Here is a 23,792-nt window from a genome sequence, read left to right on the forward strand (position 1 = left end):
GCTGTGCCCAGTCTGTGGCTACGGCCCCCAGAGCTGCTGTGGGGCAACTGGGGCTGCATGGGGACCTCAGTGGGGTCGTACTGAGCCAACTGGGGCTGCATTATGGGCTCGCTGGCACCACAGTGGGGCTGAACTGGGGCCTCACTGGGACCGCTCTGAGGTTGTACTGAGCCAACTGTGGCCGCACCAGGGTGACTGGGGCTGCCCTGAACCCTCACTGCGACACTGGGGCCATACTGAGTCAACTGAGGCTGCACCAGGGACACGCGGAGCCAACTGAGACTTGACTGGGCCAACTGGAAGTGCACTGCGGCCGCCCCGAACCTGCCGGACCCGCGCCGTGCTGACTGCGGCCCCGCGGCCGCCGGCACTGTGGCAACCGCCGCCTCCGTGCTTCCCTCAGCACCGCCCCGCCCCGCCTCTTTCCTCTCCGCCAATCACAGACGCGAGTCTGAGATGCCAATCACCGAGCGCGACCAATCGAAGCGCCGCGGGGGCGGGCTTTGTGCCGAGGCAAAGTTGCCGGGCGGCTGCGGGACCGCTCGGTGAGGGCAGGCGGGAGCGCGCCGCTCCTGCGGTACGGTGGTGCGGGCACCGCGCTGGGAGGGCACCGCACCGCACCCCGCGGGCGGGCGGGCGGGCAGCGGGCCGGCCATGATGGCGTGCGCCGAGCTGCTGGCCGTGTGTCTGCTGCCGGCCAAGCTCGGCCCCGAGCCCCGCCGCGAGCCGCTGCCCATCTTCCACGACGTGAGTGCCGCGCGGGGCCCGGAGCTGGGCGCGGGGGCAGCGTCGGGTGGGCGCCGGCGGGACCGGAGCCGTGCGGGGTGAGCCGCGGCCTTGGGGACGGAGCGGTGGCGAGCGAGAGCTGCGCGCCGGGCTCCGGGGGCGGCCCCGGGGCTGGATGTGGCCCCGCTGCTCCCTGTGGGCGCGGATCGCGGGTCCCGTCTGCCGCCGTGGCCGTCGGCCCTCGTGCGGGCGGCTCGCGGGGCTGCGGCTGCCCGTCCTGCCGCGGGGCTCGGGCTGCGCGGCTCTCCAGCCGGCGTCGTTAACCGCACTGATGGCTTGGCTGAGGGAACGCGGGCTGTGGTGGTGACAGCTCGGCTCCTCTGGGCGGTCGCTTTGTCCCGGATCTATCCCTCGGAGTGTCGTTAAGGCAATTAAAATGTGGAGTGTTAACAGAGCTAGCAGCAGCTCTCGTGGCGCACCAGCCGCTTCCCGGGTTCTCTCGGCTTCCCTCCCTCTCCCTCCGGGTTGCTGTGCTCCTGCCTCAACTGGAGCTCGCCAGAACGGTTTGAATGCTTCCTAGGCCAGCTGGGTTCGTGGAGCCCAGTTGTGTGCTTCCTCTTCCCCTAGCCGGGCAGGCTCCAGTCTGTCCTACACACCGCAGTGAGACCTGCAGCAATGGGAGCGTGTGAGCACAGCATGAACCCCGGACATTGCCCCTTGTATCGGGCACCCCAAGGTGCTGGAAGGACGTGAGCCTGCTTTTTTCCCCCCAGGCTGCAGAGATGCTGCTGGGGGACTGTGGCTCTCCGGGCACATCTGGACATGGTGGCACTGCCAGGAAGCTGAGCTGTGGGCTGGCTGTAGGATGGGTGGCAGGGAGCAGTACTGGTGCATTCCTCTCTGATGTGTGTGGTGGATAGGGCTCCTGAGCAGCTCAGATGCTTTTACTAATGAGAGATGGAGAGGAAAAGAAGATAAGGAAAGCAGAGAAGGATAAAGGAGATGTGAGGGAGAACAGTGGGATCTGCCTGTCTGCCTGTGGTAAGTCATGCCAGGCTGACTCTGAAGAGCCAGGTCACCTCTCCTGGCCTGCATTCGCCCCTGTTGGAAGTCACCAATGTTTTGGGAAGGTAAGAACAAGGGCTCCACCTGCAGTGCTTCAGCATGCATGCTGTGTGAACTGCAGCACTGCTGTTGCAATTATTACTCTCCATATACATCTCAAGCCCCAGAGGAGTTTGTCCCCCAGACTGGAGCTAGGGCTCGCTTGCTTTCCATTCTGTATACCAGAGGTTTCAGAAAAGCTGTTTGCACCGCCAGTCTTGTGCCTGAGGCATGGCGGTAAGCTGCAGTGACCTGTCTGTTAGTTCCCTAGGTGACTGCCCCCTCACAGCCACGGTGTCCCCTGCTGTGTGCCTGGGAGCAGAGGTTGCTTCTAGCCCTGCGAGCAGGAGGGGCCCTGTAATGTCCTGCTTTTCCAGGGCTCAAGGGGCTTAATCCCAAAATAAAAGTAGTCTCAAGTCTTCCTTCATTGTTCTGTCTGTCACTGCAGGCACTGAGCAGGCTGTGGCCCCTTGAGCTTAAGCCCGAGAGCCGGGTGAAGGGACGTGTCTCTCTCAGGCTTGAGGCAGTGTCCCTGTGTTTCTGAAACTGCCCAGCAACGTGAACGCATGTGAGGATGGAGGTAGGGCTCTCCAGTTGCCAACCCAGACCTGTTTCTGTTCTCAGGCTGAGGGCAGGTGGGATGAGGAACCTGCTGTCCCCAGCATCGCACAGCCTCAGGGGATGTTTCCTTTCCTTCACAGGGCTCTTGCAGCTCCATTTCCTTGCTAAGATGATCTTCAGACAGTTCTGCTGCATACACAGGCAGAGCTTTGCTAACAGGTTGCTGGAGTGGAGGTTTCTGTATATGAGTGAAAAGCATCTCCTTGCTATGACTCCAGGACAAATACCCCCAGGTTAAGGACCTGCTTCCTTCCCAGCCCCATGGCATCCCCCCCAAATCTCTGCCCTCCCTCCTAGCCTGCAGGCAGACCACAGTGAGCCAGGCCAGCCTAGGAGAAGGAAACGTTTGGCCTCCCTTGATTCTGAGTTAGGTAATACCTGGGTGACACTGGCAGTGTTTTGGGGTGCAGGTGGGATGAGCTAGCTGGCCTCGGTGTTGGAAGCAAATATAGCCCTGAAAGCCTGAGTGGAACCAGATACAGATGCAGATCCTTTCTCCTGGAGAAAGTTTTGCTTTAAAACCCAGAGAAATCCCCAGTGTGTGCAGAATGCAAGTTTCTGTACTTAGTTGGTAGCAAGAAAGCTTTGAAGTCCATCCTGAGAGTCCTAATGGGCACTCAGAGTGCCCTGCCCTATGTTCATTTGAGGAAAGCAGCCTGCCGTGACCAGGAATGGCATCTTGCAGGCAGTTACCTAATGCTGGGCAGCTCAGGGCAGTGCTGCCAAGGGAGCTGGTTTTGCTCAGGAGAGCATCCTCCAGTGAGGTGTCCCTGCTTCTGGTTTGGGCCATGGGGATGGAGCAGGGAGCTCCCTGTAGGGACTGGCTTCGAGAATGAGATTTCTTCAGGAAACTATGTCAGCTGTCTTTTTGTCTGAGCAAATGGCAGGAACATCTCTGTGTCTGTGTGCAGGGCTGGCTATGGGCTGTGAGCAGAACCTTCAGCAAGCAGTGTGGGACAGAGCTGGGGTTGCAAGGGCAGCCTTATGGATGTATCTGCCAGCAGTGAGGAGCAGAGCTGCTCTACAGCTGCTTTAGCAGTGGTTTCTATTCTGCAGGTGCTCGGAAAAGAGCCTAACAAAGCCTGCTTTCCCTTTGTCCTGCCCTTTTTCATTCCTGATCTTTCTTCAGACCTGAAAGAGATGGTTAAAAAGAGGAAAGTTGTGACACACAGCTTGCTGTTGTCAGCTCTGCTAGGATGTGCTGGCCAAAAGCCTGTACTGTTCTGTCTGGCAAGATGTTCTCAGCCTTCAGCAACTGTGAAATTGTACTGTTCCTCTCCAGAATCAGCCCAAGACCTTCAGACAGTTGTTGGTGAAAAGGGAGAGGGGAAGCAATAAGAAAACCTGGCTTTCTCCTGGTTCCTGTGGTTTGAGACAAGATGCTTAACCAGAGCAGTGCTCAAACTGTGCTCTGGGACAGAATTAGTTACAGATGAATGAATTAATTATTAGTTACATTGCAGGGGTTCACGTGTCCGGGTGTCCTGTACAGGAGAATTGTGAAGGGCTGTTACAACACGCAGGGTGAGAGCTGCAGATGGTTGAAATGTTGGTGATGACGTGCAAAGCGCTCACATTATGGAGTGTTTTTTGCTTAATGTTCTTTCATTTAAGGGGTTTGAAAAATTAAACACTTTCCATCACGAGGCTGTAGCAAAGCTGCAGCAATGCCTTTCCTACCTTGTCTCCCTCTGCGTTCTCTAAAAGAAGCTCTGTGCTAGTGCTGGACTTGCTTGGGCATCAGTGATTGCACTGAGAGCTTTGTGCAGTGGAGAGAAATGGTTTTAAGCATTTGCAAAGGGAAATTTCCCCCCAAGCAGTCTGTGCACGCTGTCCTTCTGAGCCCTGGTGGCGTGGGCTGCCCCACAGCTCCTGCAGGGCCGGAGGTGCCCCTGTGGTGGCTGGGGAGGGCTGGCAGCTGCTGTGCTCGCTGCTTTCCCTGCCGCTGCTCTCAGCCTTGTCTTGTTTTCTCTTTCAGATTTTCCGGCGAGCAGACAAGAACGGTGAGTGCTTTGTTCTGCTGCCTCCTCCCCCTCTCAGCCCCGGGTAAAGCTGTAGCCCTTCCTCACTGAGAGGCTCACTGGAAGAGCGAAGGACAGGCAGCTCTCTGCCTGGAAGAAAATTGCTTTTCTGCTTTGCCTGGAGGTGAAGGCACTGGCCAGGGACTGGGAAAGCTGTTTTCCCAAACTCAGCGTGGCCTGTGTGTCACCCAGCACAGGGCTGTGGGTGCTGAGATGTCACCATCTGCACCACTATTGCACAAAGGCAGTGCGATGGGAGGCAGAGCCGGGCTGGCCGGGATCCATCGGGCTTTTTCTCTGTCCCTTGCAGCGTTGTCTCTGCCCTCTGTTAGGTGACTCTGCTCTTTGACTCCACCAGATCCCCTCATGTCTCAGTGTTAGGCTGGAGTTATATTTGGCACCCTTAAACCAAGGTGTTCAATGCCACGAGTGGTTTCTACAAGCCTTCCTCCTACCTTGGCTCTTCTCTTTCATGGTAGATTGCAGGGTCCAGAAGCCACCTTTGATGCAGATCAAAATGCAGCTCAGGAGCATCAGTTCCCTGCAGATTGGAAAGAAAGAGCTCATGAGTCGAAGAAAAGATTTTCTTTCCATAGAAATCTGATGCCATCCTCATTGTGACACTTATAATAGGCTCTGTACTGAGGAGAACTGAATGGAAAGCCAGCCTAGAAACTTAATTTAAGTGTAGTTTCAATACGTTTCTGAAAATGTTACGAAAGGTCTTTTGGAAGGAAGGATCAGGGTAGCTGACATTCCCACCTAGCAGCACTTGCCCCGCTTGCCAGCCCTGCTAGGTATCTGATGGGGTTGCTCTGACTGATGGGATGTGCTTTCAATGAGATCTCCACTCTAATTATCATGCACAACACACCCAGCTATCCCACGCTTCTGTGAAGAGGCTGCTGAGAGGATTGCTGGGGCTTGTATGCTTCTTTCTGCAGATATATAATTATTCTTCCCTTTTGTTTAAATGCAGATGATGGGAAACTGTCATTTGAGGAGTTCAAGAACTATTTTGCTGATGGAATCCTCAGCTCGGAGGAGCTGTGGGAGTTGTTCAGTGGCATTGACAGGCGTCATTCAGAGTAAGTACCATGGTGGTGCAGAGGAGAGGAGATGAAGGAGGATATGAAACTGCTTGGCTGTAGATGGAGGACATTTGGAGGCGGGTACAATAAATAGTCAGGGTGAGATAAACCTAACTCTTGTGACACGCAGATGTTAAAATCCATTAAACACCGACTGTGAGCACTGGTGATGAGAGAAAGCAGGTTTTCTGAATTGAGCACTATCAGATTTACTTTAGTGCCATAAGAGCAAGCATCCATTTAAAATTGCATTATGTTGGTTTGAAAAATGTCTTCCAGAAATACGCAGCTCTACAGAGCAGGTTGTGTGTCTGCAGGAGGAGCATGTGGCGATGTGAGGACGATGAACAGTTATCCTGGTGCCTGCTGACACAGGGAGCTGATTTTTCACTTACGTAAGAACTTTCCACCAGAAATGGGCCTTGTGAGTGTCAGTGTAACTGTGAATTTAGGTCAGCACTTAACTCTGGGCTCCTGTAGGTTGGAGCTACATAGGGAGATCAGCTGGGCTTTAGCATACAGTTTGTCGTGCCACTGACAGCAAATTCTGAGCAGTCTCTGAGCTATCCACCCGAGTTGGGTGAGTGGAGCGATTGATTCTGACCAAGGGTTGGTGGGTTAGGTGGTGCTCTTGACGTAGTGATGGGGCAAAGAAGTGGGCTGGTGCCTCTGCAGCCCCTCGGGCCTCTTTCTGTGATATGTATCAATCTGGACAGCTGCTGAGGAGGTGTTGTACCATTTGTGTGAGGGCTGGAGGCCATCTTCCTCCAGTGACTGCTTGCTGCTGTGTGTATGGTCAGATGGGCTTGCTGGATGAGGGCAGCAGGAGGTGAGCTGCAGGTGCCTCCTTAGTCTATTTGGGAACCCAGGGACATAGCAGGGAGCTGTTGCCTTTCTGTGCTCCTCCCACTGATCCTTAGTTTGGGGTGATGTTGGAGTCATCACCGCTGCAGTACCACTGGAAAACAGATTACAGCAGAACAGAGGGCTTTATCTGACTGGCAGCGATCTCTTGGTTTACCATTGCTTTCAAGATGGGTTTCCTGATGTCCCAGGGCAGCAGCTCCACCAAACCTCAGCCCTTCTGCCTATGGAAGAGGTGGGATGCTGTGCTGGGCCCCTCCAAACTGCCCGGTGCCCCCTGACTCTGCAGGCCCCACGCCCCAGGGCAGCATGCCTGCTCTGAGAGTCATGTGTGGCCTTGGTTGCTGCAGTGCTCTCTGGAAATTGTCACCTGTAATGACAGCATGGTAGCTATGACAACGTGATGTTTGCAGCACTGAGCTGGTGACATCTATTAGCAGGGCGTGACCATTGTGTGCTTGATCTCTTTCATGCCATGAAGACCAGAAGGGACCTTGCAGACAAAGTTAGTTTCCAAATTTTTGCATTCACTAACTTCAAGGAAGCACAGGAGACCCCTTGTCCTACAAGGATGCCCTCAGTTCTCCATGGGAAGATGGGACAGATGGAAGGCCCAGCCCTGAGGATGTTTCGGGAACACTCCTGTTTCTGTCCCTGGCTGGGATGTGAGCCATGTGCACATGCACAGGGTTAGTTCTGGGACAGTGAGCACGTGGGAGAGGGATGGATTTGGCACTGTGGCAGCAAGGGAGCTGTACTTAATCTCTCCAACCTGATCAGTAGCTGGTAGAGGAGCAGGTAGCATCTCCAGGAGCAGGCGCCTGGTGCTCAGCTAATTGCCTGGTAGGAGGCAACCAGTCCTTTGCAAACAATGTGTTTCTCAGAGTGCCCTGATCCCGGCCTGGTGCTCTGTGCCTGCTGGGCTGAGGGCTTTCCAGGCAGCCTTGTCCCCAGGGAGAAATCACCAGCGACTGCCTCCTCCCTGAAGCCTCTCCCTGGGGCCAGCTCCACTGTTGCTGGCTTTGTGCACAGCCTTCCACGAGGCAGTGTCAGCTTTCACTTGGTGCCACTCCAGGCTGGATTTGGCCTGGCAGTGAACCGTGGTGTTTGCTGTCACACAAGTGACATAGAAACCTTGTCCAGGGCAGGCAAGCAGGCTTGGCTCTGGGCAGCTTCAGGATGCATTAGATAGTTTATTGCTTCATTGACCTTGCCAGAGACTTCAGAGATGTAACAGGGTTTGCTCTCTGTTTGCGTAAAATGGAACTGATAAATATGCACTGGGCTCTGCACAGACCTACCTACCTGCTGCACGGTACAGGTGATGGAGAAATCAGTCAATATTTGGTGTGCTGGACCACGGAAGGCTTCCCGTGGCTCTGCATCTGGAGTCAAGCTTTCTGCCATTTGTTCTTGGAGCATTCAGGGAAGGTTCCTACTTTGTGGAACTTCTGGTGCCTCGTAAGGGCTGTGCCTGTAGCCCTGCTGTCTCCTGGAGAAGAGCCAGACTGGACCAGACCAGGGCTTTGTCTCTCCCAGTATCTTTCTGCCACTGATGTTGACAGAAGGGACTTAACAAGACTATATGGGAAGCTCCTTTACCCTTCCAGCAATCACTAGTTCAGGACCTTCTTGATAACATCACCAGCTCCTGTTGTCCTCCACAAATCTAATCTTGTTTTGAAACCATTTAGACTTTCAGCTTCAGCCATGCAGTCCACAGTTGAGCTGTGTAGCACAATGCTTCTTTCTCCAGCTTTTTTGATTCCTGATATCTGCCAATTCTGTGTGATATTCCACAGGTTATCATGAGAGGTATTTCGAGGCTGTCAGTGAAGCCTTCTCCCTGCAGATGCTGTGATTGCTTTGAGCTTCATGGAAACATAAAACATAAGCTTTTATACTGAGCAGAGTATGTTCAGAGGTAGATGTTCAGCACCATCTGCTTGTGTCTGAAATCAAAGGTGGGCAGAGGCCTTCAGAGGTCAACCTGCTGCTGGTGTGCTTTTTGCATGTGAATTCAGCATAAGCATGGGCAGCTCTGCAAGCACACCTGGCCTTCTCCTCTCGTGTTCTGTAGCTTTTTTGACAGTGGGAAAGTTTCACTCTTGATCCAGTTGGCGAATTTGGTCACAAGGATGCTGTGTTCATCAGGTCTGTGTTGAAAAGATTGTTTCATTGTCAGTGACAGCCTGACCCAAGGAAACACAGCAACAGGGATTTTTTTATACCCAGACATTATCTGTGTCTGGGTAATGGAGTGCTGCCCAGACACATACTGACTCTCTTTCATCACTGCCAGCCTGCATCTGCTCCCCTGGCTCACAAACCTGACATCTGGGAAGATTAATATTTTAGAGGTCTCATGCATTATTTGTTCTCCTTCCAGAGAGCCCGCAGCATCACATTCTCCTTTCCTCCCTTCCTCTCTGTCCTTCCTGCCTGCCTGTGCTCCACCTCCGGTGTCACCCAGTGCTCAGGCAGGATGCTGGTGGTGTTTGTTAGAGCTGCCTCTGCACGGTTCAGCTCAGTTCTGAGCAGGTGGAATAAAGGCTGAGGGGTAACCCAACGTCTGTTTGCTGCATTGGAAGGAGGGATCCGATCAGAATATGTTTGCAAAAAACTTGTAATCCAACATGTTTGTTTGAGTGATTGTTTGAAGGTTTTCTGTTTCCCTGTGAGACATTTTTAGTCTCATAGGCACTCCATTTTGGTTTTAAAATATCTCCTCATCCTAATTTTTCGGCATTTAGAAAACGTTTTGTAGTGAAACTGCATGCAACTTTTGGCAATACCTCAGTCCAACAGCGAGGCTCAAGCTGCATTTCACTTGTCAGAGAGTGCAGCACCAGAGCTGGCACCGGAGCAGAAGAGACCATGTCTCCCTGTGTGCTTTTTCATCCACCAAAACTTCTGCTAGAGAAAAGCCAAATGTTTTTGGGGGCAGTGGAAAAGCTCCATTGCTGCAGAAGTGTCTTGGGAGGAACAGCATGCAGGTTGCTGCCAGAGCAGCCGTGTGTCTGTGCTCAGCCCGGACAGGTGGGTGGCAAGGGGTCCTGAGATCCCTTCAGAGGTCCCCAACCCTGGGATTGTCCCCTCCTGAGCACGTCTGTATGGGATTGTCCTGCCCAGGGCTGAGACCCAGCATGGGAGCTGTTTGGACAAAGCCCTGAGGTGTGTGTGCTGTGGGCTCACTGCTCTGTGCATGGACTGATGCAGTGTGCCCCCGAAAGTGTCAGGAGGATCTCCTGTACCTTTCTGTTCTGCATCAGTTGGGAAAATCTAGATGGGAAAAAAGAGATCCAGCACATCCTCCTTTGTGTGGGAGGTAGCTGACAAATCAGGCTGACAGGAGCTCGGATGCAGTCTGTTGAGAGTTCTGATCTTGAGCCGCGAGTGAAGGGTTTGGGATCTCTGAAGGTCTGCTGACCTTTTATTTTTTAAGATCTCTCGGGAAATTCCCTCAGGCCTCTGGTGCTGTGGAAGAACTGGTTGTGTCACATTGCCTCCTGTCTTTGCTCTGATGCTCGCTGTCACAGCATCAGCCAGTCTTTCTACTCTGGAGAGTGACTGCAACTCTAAAGAGCGCAGCTAAGGGTTTGGAACCAGAGCTGTGATCACAGCAGAGGTTTCCAATGTGAACGTTAAATGGTAAAAAAACCAGAATTCCCATCTGCTTTGCTGAAGCTGATTGATGTTTTCTTGCATCAGTTCCAGGCGCATTCTGACAAAATCCTGAAAACATAATGATGACAAGATCCTCCATCATCAGTTCAAGCTTAATTACCGTTAATCAGAGGCTTGAATGTAGTCAAAATACAGCTATGTGGCAATGTGGAGAGCCTCAGAATAAGTGCTTCGGAGACAGAGGATGCCTGTCCTGCAGTGATAAGAGGAGGTGTCAGAGGGAGGAGATATTGGTACTGCACTCTCTTTTTTTACCCTTTTCTTATTGCACTCTGCCTCTTCTCACCATGCAGTGCTGTGCTCTAGCTGCTGGTGTTTCAGTGCTGACATGGGAAGAACCAAGTGTGATTTTGCACTTTTGCAAGGCAGGGGCAGTGCAGGTGCAGGAGCTGGGAAGCAGTGGCCATACAGAGTTTGCCCACTTGGTTTTGCTAACTCGGGTCCACATCTCCTCTTTCGTTTTACTCACCTCTTGGATGGGAACCAGTGGCTGCAGTTATTCCTTTGGAGCACAGGTTACACAAGCTGTGCCATGGGTGCTGCAGTGCTCAATCTCTGTGTCAGTGCAGCAGCAAGGGACTTCCTGCAGCTCTGCAGGTTCCAGACAGCTTTCAGAAACTTGTAGCAAAAAATAGGAAGGAGCAAGATATTTTTTACAATTTAAATTTGTGCTTCAAACCCCAATCAGCTTGGCAGAGCTGTGGGGGCATGCATGGAGCTTCTTAGAGGTGGGATCAGTAAAGCCTGACAGAGAGGAGTTGGCAGGTGAAGGGGCATTGGTTCTGTTGATTATCTGTACTGTATCTCAGGGGAAACACTATTTTTATCTTTAAAACTATCTTAACTTTAAAAACTGTCTGCAGTGCCTGGACTGTGGTCCAGAACTCTGCCTTAATCAGCTCCTCCAGTGCTGTAATGTGGATGAACCAAAGCACATCTCAGCACTGCTTCCACTGCCTAAGTAACATGTGATGCAAGTAACTCAATGCAGGGGCTGCAGTCCCACTGCCAGAGGCTTCTTGCTCCCAAAGAGGTTTGGGTTTGGTTATGCAGTTTCCATTTCATGACCCCAGTACTTGCCTTCCCAGTACTTCTGCACCCTGAAATTGGGTTCTCCAGCAAACCCCAAGTGCAGGAGCATCCTGCTGAGTCCATCCTCCCTGCCACACTCACCTGCCACGCTCCCCATGTTCCCCTGCCCATCTCTGTCTGCTGAGGCTGTGCAGGTTTTTGGGTCACGGGGGCCAGGTGACAGCCCGGGGCAGCCAGGTTCATGGGACTTTGCCAACCAGCTGCCCCACGTGTGAGCCTGCAGCCTGCTCTCTGCAGGGGGCTGCCCTTGTGTTCTTGGCTGTGAAGCAGCGACGTGCTGCAGTCTGCTGAGCTTTGCAGGCATTGCTGGTCCAGGTTGATCTGTTTACAGCAGGAGCACTGACAAGGTGCTGTGTTTCCCACGTAGACTGGGGAAATGTGAAATTGATATCTGTCAGCTCAAAAATGAGAGGCTTGGATGTTGCTATTCCCACTGGGGTTTGCGTATTTTCGTAATTGGAAGCACTGTGTGTTATTAAAGATCATGGAATCTTGACGGAAAGAGAGATGCAGAAACCAGCAGCATGCTGCAGCCACTTTTGTGCTGGGAGCCCAGCAAGCTCCAGGTATCACCAGTTCCTCCACACGTGACAGCACTTGAACATTTAAAATCATTTTTAATACTGTCTTCCACTTTTCCAATCAGGTGTAAAAAAGGCTGCAGACACTCAGGAGATTTTGAGACAGCAGAATTTCTTGAGGAGGCTGATTTGAATAAATGACATCTTGGGGCATTTTCCCTGGGAGCCGTGCAGGTGATGTGAGGCATCACAAGCAGAGCTGCTTTGCAGCTTTGGTTGCCTGAGTGTTTCTGCCAGTTCTGGGCAGCGTCCAGCATTCTGCCCCAAAACTGCTAGGTATTTCGGGCTGTGTCCTCCTTCCTTTCTACCCCAGCAGTGCCTTTATAAGCAGGAAGAGGGAGGTTGGCCCTTTGTTTGCAGTGCTTGAGAGTGCTGTGACCAGGGGGCAGGGGTGTGCAGAGCTGCATTTGTAGGGTGACAGCTCTGGGTTCAAGGCTTGGGGCTGTTTTGCCGCAATCCTGTTTGCAGCAGTGAGACTGTATTCCTGCCTACCTGGGCATGTGGTGGTTTTCCCACAGGACTCGTGCCTTGTCTGGCACCTGGTGGCAAGAAGGTTCAGGGAACTAACAAGCTTTTCAGTCTGGTTTTTTTTTTTTTTAATTCTCTATTTGCTGTGTGCAGGTGCCTTGTGTCTGTCAGCCTTACAGGAGCTGCTCCAGGGGCATGTGTGGGACAGAGAGGACAGGAAGGGGACTGGTGTCACATGAGAAGGACCTGAGCAGAAGCGATGCTTCTTCACACCTTCCTTCTGAGCTTGTGTGGCTTTTTATCTTTTTATTAGAAATACAGCCTTTAAAATGCACTGGAGGAGCAGTAAATTCACTGGGGGCTCCAGACAAGACTTCAAGACCCCACTCACCACAACTGTTTCTCCCAAACCAGCCTCACTATCTAACAAAACTGTTTTTCTTGCAGCAATGTGGACACAGAGAAGCTGTGTGGTAAGTAGGCTGATTTTCTGTTCCGGAGGGGCTTTGTCTCTTGAGGGGTCTGCAGGGGGTTTATGCATCTGGGCTGGGCTGGCTGTGTGGCACTGATGGGTCCCTGTGTTTGGGTCCCAGCTGGCCAAGGGAGGGTGACAGAGGGTATCTGCTTTCCTCCAGGGATGGGGCAGTTGTCCCTGGGGCAGAAATGGGCTGTCCATCTGGTGCCAGGCAGGAGGTGTGATTGCTGGGCGGGAATGGGAATGCCCCATGCAGTGCTGGAAGCAGCTGGCACAGGGGAGGCGAGGAAGGAGATGTTTTGGGAGCTCACAGTGTCTTCTCTCCCACTTCAGATTATTTCTCAGCGTATCTTGGAGAGTACAGGAATGTGCTTTCTGCATTGGAAACGCTCAACTCTGCTGTCCTGGCAGCCATGGACAAAACCAAGCTGGTAAGGATGAGGCAGGAGGGTGGGTAACAGAAGTGCTGTTCTCATCTTCTCATTCAGCATTAAACGTGGGTTTCAGGGGCTGCAGATGTGGTACTACCCAGGTGTTACAGGTTACCTGCTGCAATGAGTTTTGATGTGGATGGGTTACTTGAGGGTGGATGCTGTGCCAGGCAGCTCAAGCTGGAGCTTCAGTGGATATGAGTTTCTGCTCACAGAAAGGGGACAGGAGTTGCTGTAGGGAAAGGGCCACTTCAGGAAGTTGCCAAATGTTCAGAAGGAAAAGAATGGTGAAATCCATTGACTCCTAGCTGAGTTCACCCCTGCTGCGAATGCCTTTCCTCTTCCTGCAGCTTATACTGAGGGGAAGCAGATCTGAGGCTGTTAATGAGGCCAAGCAGCATCCTGCTTTGTCTGCATGTTGGAGGACAGGGGTCTGCAGCATGCAGCACTGCAGCTGAACTGCAGCTGCAAGAGAGCAGTAGCAAATGCTGGAAGGGACCCTTCTGGGTATCAGCGTCTTGTCTGCATCTGAGGGGTAAGAGGTGGTTTAGCTTTGTACCTGGGGCCATCGCCAGGAAGGTGAGTAGGGAAAATGAGGCAGTTCCCTTCTGGTCAGAGAAGCAAAGGGTCCTGCTGCCAGCTCCCCCGAGCAGCTCTCTGGGGTGTTTGTGTCTCTGTAAACTCACTCATGATCTTGCCCTCTGTGCCACTTTCTGGCCAGATCCACCCTCAGTAGTGTCTCCCTGTGAGATCTGATTAAATGCAAATCCCTAGGGAGAGAATGATTCATCTGGAGAGAGCTGTGCTTTATTTGACTTCTTTTCTTATTTATTTATTTTAATAATGAATTCATTGTATATTCATGTATTTCTCCCAAGTACAGCACAATTACTGTCTGCTTCACAGCATTGGCACGATGTATTCATTCATTTAATAGTTCCTGGTGTAAACATCCCAGAGAGTTCCATTATAATTACATGTCGCTCTGCAGCCCTGCTCAGCACACACCTTGAACCACTCATTTTCTTAAATTAACTTCTCGTTTTCCTTATCTCTTGCCCTTTTTCACTGGGTTTGAAGAAATAAAAAGCAACCTGTGGTGGCTTTGTTGTTGAAATTCTAAAGCCTTGGATGCAGCCTCTAGGAAATGGAGCTTGGTGGGGGTTTCTGGTGTCACACGTTTTCCCTGGAAAAGGGAGGCAGGTTTCTGCTGTTGAAACAGGTTTGTGTGTTTGTTTGTTTTTGCACCTGTGATGGTTCTGAGCAGAGCTGGGAGGAGGGCAGAGCATGTTGGTTGTGCAGCACCTGGTCAAGGTGCAAGTGCTGGTGCTGCTGGGTGCTGCTCCATGTCCTGCCCTGGGTGACCCAGGGAGAAACCAGGGCTCGTGTTGGAGCTGTGGGAAGTGTATCACTGCTAGAGGCTGCCAGAGATGGTAAACACTGCTTTCTTAGCGTGCTGTGACCTGAATGCCTTCCCGTTTTGTATTTCCAGATGGGCTGTTCTGGGAGTAATGGGTCTACTGGGGTTGGGTGGGAAGATTATAGCTCACACCTGAGCCAGGGCAATGGGCAGAGAATGGAGGTTTCCCGTGTGATGTCTGCGTGTCATTTCTGTTGACTCAATCATCCCCTGTGCCCCCGTGGCTGAGGAATGACAGTTCCACTTTGTCAGAGGAACGTCCCTGAGCTGAGTGAAACTTCTTCCTGTGGGTTTTGCTGGAGGTGCAGCAGTGCTGGGTGCTGAGCAGGCTGAAAGGTCCCGGCCTGCTGAAGTGGCCCTGCTATGAGACTCTGCCTCCAGAGCAGGCCTGTCACCTTGGTGGAGATTTTCAATAGCTGCCTGGTTTTCCCGGGCTCTATGCAGGAGAGCTTTGCGTGATGCTCATGGAGGCAGTGGTACCAGATGTATGGGAACTGTTGAGTCCCAGTCTGAAGCACTGATTGAGCACCTGGGGAAAGGACCTGGTCAGCCCTGGGAGTACAGGTGAAGGCGATTCAGGTGTGGGACCAGAAGGGGTGAAGCCTGGCTGCACCTCTCTTACATCTCATTTGAGGGCTGACTGCCAGTGGGGAAGGAGCTCTTTCTGGAGTTTTCCCTGTGAGCTGAGATCCTCTGAGAGAGGTGAGCAGTCCTTCTTCCTTCCCTTATAGCAGCTTTCTGTTGCATTAGTCCCTCTGTCGCTGAACCCCTGGTATCACCATTCCATCGTGTTGACCTTTCTGATTGTTATACCTGGACCAGCTAAAGGAAGAAGGGCATCTCTAATTTGGCCTGGGTCTCACCAGTGGAATCGCAGCATCCCTTGGTTGCGAGTGCAATCTGACTCCAGTAGCTCCTTCTTTCTTCTGCCTGAGGGTTGCCACCCCTGTATCCTCCAGGCACTTGTTCCACAGCTGCAGGAAGCCTCAGGTAAATAAACATGAGCCCACTTTTCAAGGTGGAAAACAGAGCATGGGATGCTGTATTACCACAACAAAAACACGCCTCATGGGAGACAGGCTGGGCTTGCTCAGACGGTGTGGGGCAACGAGCTGCAGGGAGGGAAATACAGAAATGAAAGCTCAGAGGGAACGTGGTGCGGCTGTGCTGGGAGCTGTGGGTTGAAGCGGTGCCTCTGAAAGCCTTCTTGGTGCATTGGCTCCCACCCCTGCACGCAGGACGCCTGGCACAGACGTGCAGGGTGTCTCCTGGCTGCGCCCTCGGTGCCTGCAGTCACCTTGTAGGCTGCTGCAAAGTGCTGCAGGAGCGTGGGAAGTGGAAGCCAGGTTGGTCCTCGCTGTTGCTGTGACAGCAGTGGCTGTAGGAAATAGCGTCTGTGTGGGCAGCAAACCTGCGCCAGCTCGTTCTGCTTCGTCCTCAGTTGGCAGGAAAAGAAATGCCGGGTTCATGCATTCCCATCCTTCCTCTTTGGTAGAAACGTGGTAAAGAATGTTCAAGGAAAAAGTTGTTTGTTTGGTTGGTTTTTTTGGTTGGTTGTTTTCTAATGTAATAATTGTGTATTTTTAAAGCATAACTACTGGTAGCTGTGCTATAATATATTAAATATACCTTATTCTATGGCTGAACTTTGCATTTACAGCATAATAGTGTCAGAGCAGGATGCAAACAGTCTGATACCTCTAACAGGGATCCTGTGTGCTAGAATCTTCTCATTCTCTAGCCTGCAAACACTGCAAACCAAGCTACAAATACCCCTCCAAATCAGATGCTTTGATGTCTCCATTGACAGGAACTGTGTGTTCACCTACTCCACTCTGTGTCCAGGTTTAACCACCATCATAAGAAACAAATAAAACCTCTCAAAGCACAATTGCAGCAGTTCTTGGCAGCTTTGGGATTTTTGTTTGGGTCAGCGGAGCCGAGTACCACTCTGCAACCACAGTTCTTGTGCTCACTGAGTTATTTCCTGCTTTCCAAGAGCCTTTGCTGTGAGCAAAGTGAGATGTATTTTATTGAGGTTCTATTGACAGTGGGGTTTGGAGTGCTTATTGCAATACCCAACAAGAGGGTTTTTATTTTTATTTTTTGTTCCCTGAAGTGAGCTGTGCAGCTGAATCAAAGTAAAAGAGTATTTTCAATCAATTCCCTCCCTGGTATGAGATCTTCCAAGGTGATGCAGAGGGGTGAGTTAGCATTTCATGTCTGCTGAAACGCCTCCTTTGAGCCCAGACATGATGTGCCCATCACTTGATGTGGGGCAGAGGGAACGTTTTTCACTATGGAACCCCAAGGGACTTTAGTGATGCAGTGCTGCCCAGCAGTTCCTCACTGTGCCTTCAGTGGCTTCCTGAGGCTTGGAGACTCCTCTGCTTTCTGCTGGATTCCTGAGAGCTCCATGGAGCTCCTGAAGGGTGGTTATTTCCACCCTCCTCTCTGTGTGCTCCCAGGGGCGTGCTGTGTTTGAGCAAGACAGGAGGGAGCTGGCTTGTTGTGCACAGGGCACATCTGAAATGCTTGCAGTTGTGTTGGGACCCTGCTTTGTCCATTGGGAGCAGTTGGAGGTACACAGTAAGAGAAGGACACCGGAGCACAGTGGAAGTGTATGTTGGAGCCAGGTGGGCTCATCTCAGCTGCTGTGTATAGAGCAGATTGGAGCCTCCAGAAATGTCTGGCAGGAGCCTGAGCTCTCCTCTGAGAATGTAGCTGGGGGGCGAGCTGGGAAGGGAAACCTGAGCCTGTCTCAGCACTGTGCATCTAGCACGGACAGCCCACGTGTGTCCCAGAGGTGCCCCAGCTCCCATTGCTGCTCTGGGCAGGGGGAATCTCTTCCTCTGACCTTGCAGTGAGGCCAGGGGCTCTGTTTTGTGCAGCCCCTGTGAATGGGCATGGCTGAGGGTACGTGAGCAGCTCACTGCAGGCAGCACAGGGGGACAGGGCTGGGGCTCTGCTTCCTAAGGCCACGCCACCCTCAGCTGCTTCTCCGCCACCTCAGTCTGGCAGGAAAGAGATTCGTTTTGAGAGATGGATAGAAATCCATGCACAGTGGAGCTGCTGTGGTGAGAGTTGTCTGCTTGGACAGAGAGCAGCTGTGGCTGTCTGTGCCTGCTCTGCAGATGGGCATCCTCTCCGCTTTCGAGGCCAGGAGCTGGCATTGCACTGAGCTGCAGCCTGTGAGGTGACAGCTGCAGGCAGAGCTGTTTCCAGCGTCAGGGTGAGTGTGCCTGCTTGGGTAATTACACTAACGACTTTGTTTCTGCTGTGTGGGACTGCTGGCTCTGTGCCTCCCCCTGCTCCTGGCCAGAGGCCTGGTGTGGCTGTGGGACGGGGTCTGTGCCTTGCACTGTTTCTGACAGCAGCATTGGAAGGGTTACATCCAAGTGCTTTTATGCAGAGCTTTTGGAATTTGGGAGCCTCAGTTCTTCTGTGTGTTGGAGAGAAACAGAATAGGAATTGGAAATATTTGACCTCAATAATGCAACCACATCACTGGAATCTGTTTTGGAGAGGAGGGTTTGAGCTCAGTGCCCAAGAGTGGGACTCAGTCAGCTCCCTGAAGCACCAAACTACCTTTATACCAAAATTGCAAAGAGCAAGTTCAGTTTTCTGGTTTTCCCCACTTGTACTTCATTCTCAGTGCTGGGCTGCTCTGTTGTGGTCAGAGATCACCTCTTGCAGTAATGTTGCTGCAGTACAAGCACTGTGTAGCCCTTCTCAGCTCATTCCTTCCATGGATGTGGCTTCTCATTCAGACCTGTGGGGCCCTACTGTGCTGGCAGGGAATCCAGGAAGGCTGGTTTTGCTGTGGTGCTCTGGGTGTGCCCAGCCTCCTGCCTGAAGCCTTGGGGCCTGGCTGTGGAGCAGCTGGACCAGGTGATCCGAGCTCCCCTGAATTCACAGGGGCGTATTGCAGTGATGTTGGATGGAACAGTTTGGAGCACCAGGGGAAAGCAGTTCAGTTCTTTTGGAGCATTCAGAGTTATTTTGGACTCCTGCAACAGGGCAGGAGCTGGGCCTTGATCATCTTCTACAGGAGTGTTGGCTTCTGTGCAGCACTGGGACACTCCATCTGCCTGCTGGAGTATTCTGCCTGCATACTGGGGCCTTGTTGCTGGTACTTCTCCTTTCCCATCCACGTGTACTGGAAGGACGTGAGTGATGCTGCCATCGAGTCTTCAGTCCTTGCTGCCATGCTTCTGTCTGGAGCAGCCAGGAGCCTCAGCAGGCAGCCTGTGTTGGAGGTTTGCAGCACTGAGCTGGGAAGAGCGTCTTCTTGGGAAAGCCAGGAAACATGGAGGAGTCCCCTGTCTGCATGGTGTTACCCACTGTGACTCTCTTGGTGTACTCAGGTACCTTCTAGAGTCTCTGCAAGGCCAACAGGTGGAGCCCAGGGGAGCTTTGGTCGAGCAGCCTGAGCTTATTTAAGGGCCGTCCCCTTCCAGATATGTCTGTGCTTTGTCACGCAGAGCTGTGGCGTCTGACTGTTTCTCTCCCCTTCCCCACAGAGCTACGAGACCTCCTCCAAGATGGAGCAGTTCCTGACCCGCTTCCTGCTGCGGGAGACCATGCACCAGCTGCAGTCCCTGCAGGGCTCACTCGAGTGTGCTGTGGACACCATGGAGGAGCAGGCAGGACGGGAGAGGTACTGGGTGCTTGCTGGGTGCGCTGTGCCCTCGCACCACCACGGGGTCACGGAGTGCTGGGACTCGGGGTGCTTCTGGGAGGGATCTGTTGGAGCTGCCCTTTGTGACCCCCAGCGTGCAGTTGGCCCTGGGAAGGACCGACCCCAACTCCTCCTTTGCTTTTTATCCTTTCAGAAAGGACATAAAGATATCGGAGACTTTGGTTGGCTTGAGGTCAGGGCGGCGATGTGGGCGCAGAGGACAGAAGAACATCTGTCTGTCTCCAACAGACCCCTACTCTGGGATGCTGACCACAGGTACTGTAGCTCAGCCATCCTGGAGCCGAGTCAGTGGATAAAAGTGTCTGCCCCCATCCTGCTACAGCCTGGGCTGGGTGTGAGAGCAGTCTGCAGCGGGGCCTGGACTGCTGCACCCAGAAATTACAACCCAGACCATTGTGAGATTTTGTATCTCTTGAGCAGCAGGAAGGGTTTCAGTACAAAAATCAGTTTCTTGGTTTATATCAGAGGTTTAGAAAGTTCTGCGGTTTTCTGAGTCTTCGGCAAGCTTTTGTGGTGACATCTCTGTGCCTTCACCTCTGCAGGCGTTTGTGTGGAAGCTGACAGCCAGTGGATGGCAGAGATCTCCAGGCTCCAGCAGCTCATTGAGAAATTGGAGTGCAAGGTGCGGGGGGCTGGGGGCTGCCCCACACCTCAGTGCCAGAGCAGCTGGGACCTCTGCTCGTGCCAATAGCTGTGGCATTCAGCCCTGGCTTCATTGCAGAGCTGCACCAATTCACCAGACTCTGACTTGTGAGTCAGTCTGGACCCACAGAGCCCCACAGATGTGTGTGTGTCACATCCCCTCGTCCCCAGGTATCTGAACACCTCTGAGGTGGTGCTCATCTCACACCGAGCTGGGCTGGGCTGTGGGTGGCTGCTCATTTTGCTTTATTACCAAATTCTCAGCTAACAATGATTCTGTGAAATGCAGAGCCCACGCCTGGAGCCTCTGAAGGAGGAAGCAACGTGCAAAGGAAGAGATGAAGTAAGTGCCTGTCCTGTTGCTTGTCTCTTGCAGTAATGCTGATGTGTGTACAGATTTTTCTCTTGTGCTCCTCTGTGCACTGAGACACTCGCTGGCTTTGGCCCAGAGCTGTCCTTGTTGCCCAGGGCACATGCAGCCCAAGGCGCGTGCAGCTTCTGTGTGTGTGTGTGTGTGTGTGTGCCTGTGATCAGCCCGAGGAGGGCAGCGCTCTGCCTGTGAGCACCCAAACCTCTCAGCTTTGTTCCAGGCCCCATGGTTGGGGTGTCCCTTTCAGCTGGAGCGAGCACAGAGGGAAGCACAGCAGTCGTGGTGCCAGCCTGGCTCCTCTGCTGCCCTGTGCTTGCTGTCCCTGCACCATCCTGCTGCATGGAGGGAGGTGGGCAAGCATGGGGACGGCTCTGTTTGCGATGCTGCTGACTGCCTGTCCCCCCTGCAGAGCATCCTGGTGGCCAAGAGACAGATATCAGTGGCCAAGGGTGGCATCGAGGAGTTTCGCCAGGCGCTCAGGTCCTACATGGAGGTCACCACGGCGCAGAGCAGCTGCCTGCAGTAAGTGTGGTGGGGAAGGAGCAGGGCAGCCCTCAGCCCTGTGTCAGCACAACGCAGGGCTGTGCTGGGAGGAGAGAGGGGGTTATGCCAACCTGAATGATGGTGCCATACACCTGTAAGAGAGTGCAGCTTTGAGAGACTTGAGAGGAAGGGAGAAAAGTCAGGGCAGAGCTCATGTCACAGCATTATTTCACATAACGCGTGTGTGGTGCTGGTGGGAAGCATCCTGACCTTCTAAAGCTGGCCTCTGATGTAAGATCAAGGCTGTGCACCAGCACTGCACCAGAGCTAAGGATGGAGCCCTGGGCCAGATGGAGGCACAGCTCAGTCACTGTGTCCCTGCAGACTGCGGCTGCTGCTGGAGTCTCCCTTTTCCCAGGGGAGGCTTTAGGCTGCTTCCAGAGGAAAATGTTTGTGCTGTACCCATTTAAAGTGCCATTTTTCAGCTCTTCAGTTTGAACAGTACAAAACTGCATTTCAGTGCAAGCAAAAGGAAGAAACTTGTTTTGACGTGTGGCAGTGAGAATGATGTGTAATTTTTTTTAGGCTTGATGGGCTTTTCCCTTATAAGAACTCGTAAGAAATTGCTGATAGGTGGATGGTTGGACTGGATGATCTTGAAGGTCTTTTCCAACCTTGGTGATTCTGTGAGCTGTTAGTGTGACACAGGAGCAGCACTATGGGCTCTCCATGTGAATTGGAAGCAGATGTGAAGCCTGAGAAGACCCTGCTCAGTGCTCCAGCACAGGGAACATCAGAGTGCGGTGCAGCCCTACGCATGGCACAGCTCTGAGCTGCTGCTTGGGCATCCTTGGCTGTCCTTTGCCTTTGCTGCCCCAGTTTCCTTCCTACAGCTGTCACAGTCCAGTGCAGATTGTCCCGTGGCTCTGGATTTCACTCCCTGAGAAATAATGAAACACCTCCATGCTGCTCCTGGGCTGCTGTGAGGGTCACCCCAAAGGCATTTCAGCTCCTGGCTGTTGAACTGACGTGGTGGGGGTTCCCCAGGTCGTGGCTGTGCCCTAGCATTGCTCTCTGGCAGCTGGGTGGGCGCATGTGGGCAGAGTTCTGCTCCTTGTTCCCAAGTGGCCGCAGCTCAGGTTGCTCCTGTCCCCACAGCGTGTCTGCCTGCAAGCTGACGGACGAGGCCTGCTTCATCCTCTATGAGTTCTGGCAGGATGCAGCTTCGTGGAGAAGGTCAGGGACTTTCTTGTGTGTGGTGGGGGGCCAGGAGCTCCTGCATGTGCTGGGTGGGAGTGGAAAGGGATTCTCTTGGTACTCTGGGGGCTCTCACCAGCCTGTCCTGCTCCCTTGGCCCCTCCTGTCCCAGGACTGATGGCAGCAAAGGGGGGCTGAGCACTCAGCTCGAAGTGTGGGAGTGGGGTGGGAGCAGCAGTGCTCGGGGCAGTGTCAGTGCAGCCCTGTCCCCTGCCTGGCACAGAGCCCTCCTGCAGCCCTGGGGCACGAGCAGGACAGGCTCCTGACCTGCACGCTGCCCCACAGCCACCTCCAGTCCAGCCACAGCAAGACATTCCAGCGGGCCACCATCAGCTTGCTGGAGTCCCCGGAGCTGCTGACCACGATGCTCTTCCCAGGTGAGTGGGGGCTCGATGAGGCTGTGCTGCAGGTAGCAGCCTCCTACATCACGTTTCCAAATGTGCTGTGCAGCCTGGATTGCTGAGCAGATGAGAGCAGCTCCTGGTGGAAGGCGCACACAGACCTGCTGCTGCCAGCCTGGGCCCCAGCTGGAGGCTGCACTGACTGCCCACTGTGCTTCCCCCCATCCCAGAGAGCTGGCTGTAGAGTACGTGCCCTCCTGGTCCTGGGGGCTGTGTCTGAGCTCCATTTTTAAGGGTGCAGTGAGAGACCTGCTGAGGGGGGAGTTTGGAGGCAGCTCTGACACCGAATTGCTCTCCATTTCGCTATTTACCATGCAGGTGGTGCTGGTGCATCTGCAGGGGAGCCTCAGCTCTCTGAGCAGGGCTGCATCCCTGCTCCATCCCCCCAACCCACCCCTCCCCTCAACACCACATCCTGCCCTCCCTGCCCACTTCCCCTGAGCTCTCCTTTTTCCCTCCCCAGCCTCGTGGTGGATAATGAACAACAACTGACCCGAGCAGCTGCTCCAGCTGCTGCTGGCACGCAGAAGGACACGGAGCCCCTGCACGGCCACTGCCTGCGCTCACGTTTGTCACCTCTGCTCCCCCTCCTGCAGCCCCAGGGCTGCCTGCCTGGTGGCCCCAGCGTTGTTTCACCGTTTTGCTCTTTTTGTGTCCTTCATCTATTAATTTATTTACTCCTAGTGCAGCGGGTGAGCGTGGCACTGGGTCCCCACAGTGCCACCCCCCCGAGTGCAGCTCCTGGCTCTATGCTGCTGCTGAGTGAACATAAACAGAACTGGCACCAGCACAGTGCTGGCATGGAGTGTGTGGCTGTCACTGCATGCTGCGGGTTGGGAATGGCATGGTGAGGAGCCAGGGCAGTACAGTGGCTGTAACAGCACAACGGTGGCTGTGTCCTCATGCTGCAGAGCCAGCAGAAACTGAGCTGCTGAGAGCAGTGTGAAGTGAGAGCCAGCATGGGCACAGGCCACAGCCCTGCAGGGGAATGGAGAATGTCACAGCTCTTCTCCTGCCACGCACCTCTCCTGCACCAGCAGCATGGTGCTCAGCACCACTCCTCTTTTCCCTGCTGGCTTACACCAGAGATGCTAATTTGAATGGTTTGACTCCATTCCCCATTTGTAGCCATTAAAAATGCCATCAGCCTGTGCAGCGCCATGGGGCACAGAGAGGCAGGGCAGGGCTTGGGGTGCAGGAGAGGGCTCTGCGGCTCCCCCCAGCTGTGGAGGTGGGGGATGGCATCTATGAGAGGGCAAAATGCTGGGGATTGCAGCTTGTAACTGCTGCTGAGCAGTGCTGGGGGGCACTTGGGGCTGACCTGCAGCCAGCAGCTCTCCAGGGCAGCCACAAACA

The 23,792-nt window shown here is 53.5% G+C and overlaps 1 protein-coding gene across 1 annotated transcript; it reads left to right on the plus strand.

Moving 5' to 3' along the window:
• Positions 1 to 654: 654 nt before the first annotated feature.
• On the plus strand, positions 655 to 22,928 carry NECAB3 (N-terminal EF-hand calcium binding protein 3; the record flags this gene model as incomplete). The annotated part of the gene is made up of 13 exons (XM_079543191.1): positions 655 to 747; positions 4,430 to 4,454; positions 5,452 to 5,560; positions 12,703 to 12,728; positions 13,064 to 13,161; positions 19,105 to 19,241; positions 19,417 to 19,538; positions 19,826 to 19,905; positions 20,215 to 20,268; positions 20,705 to 20,817; positions 21,937 to 22,014; positions 22,321 to 22,412; positions 22,900 to 22,928. 13 exons carry the CDS (start codon positions 655 to 657, stop codon positions 22,926 to 22,928), a joined length of 1,056 nt encoding a protein of 351 aa, XP_079399317.1.
• Between the last annotated feature and the right edge of the window lie 864 nt (positions 22,929 to 23,792).

This window comes from Tetrao urogallus, assembly GCF_951394365.1.
Source record: "Tetrao urogallus genome assembly, chromosome: 16".
NCBI classification, from domain to species: domain Eukaryota; kingdom Metazoa; phylum Chordata; class Aves; order Galliformes; family Phasianidae; genus Tetrao; species Tetrao urogallus.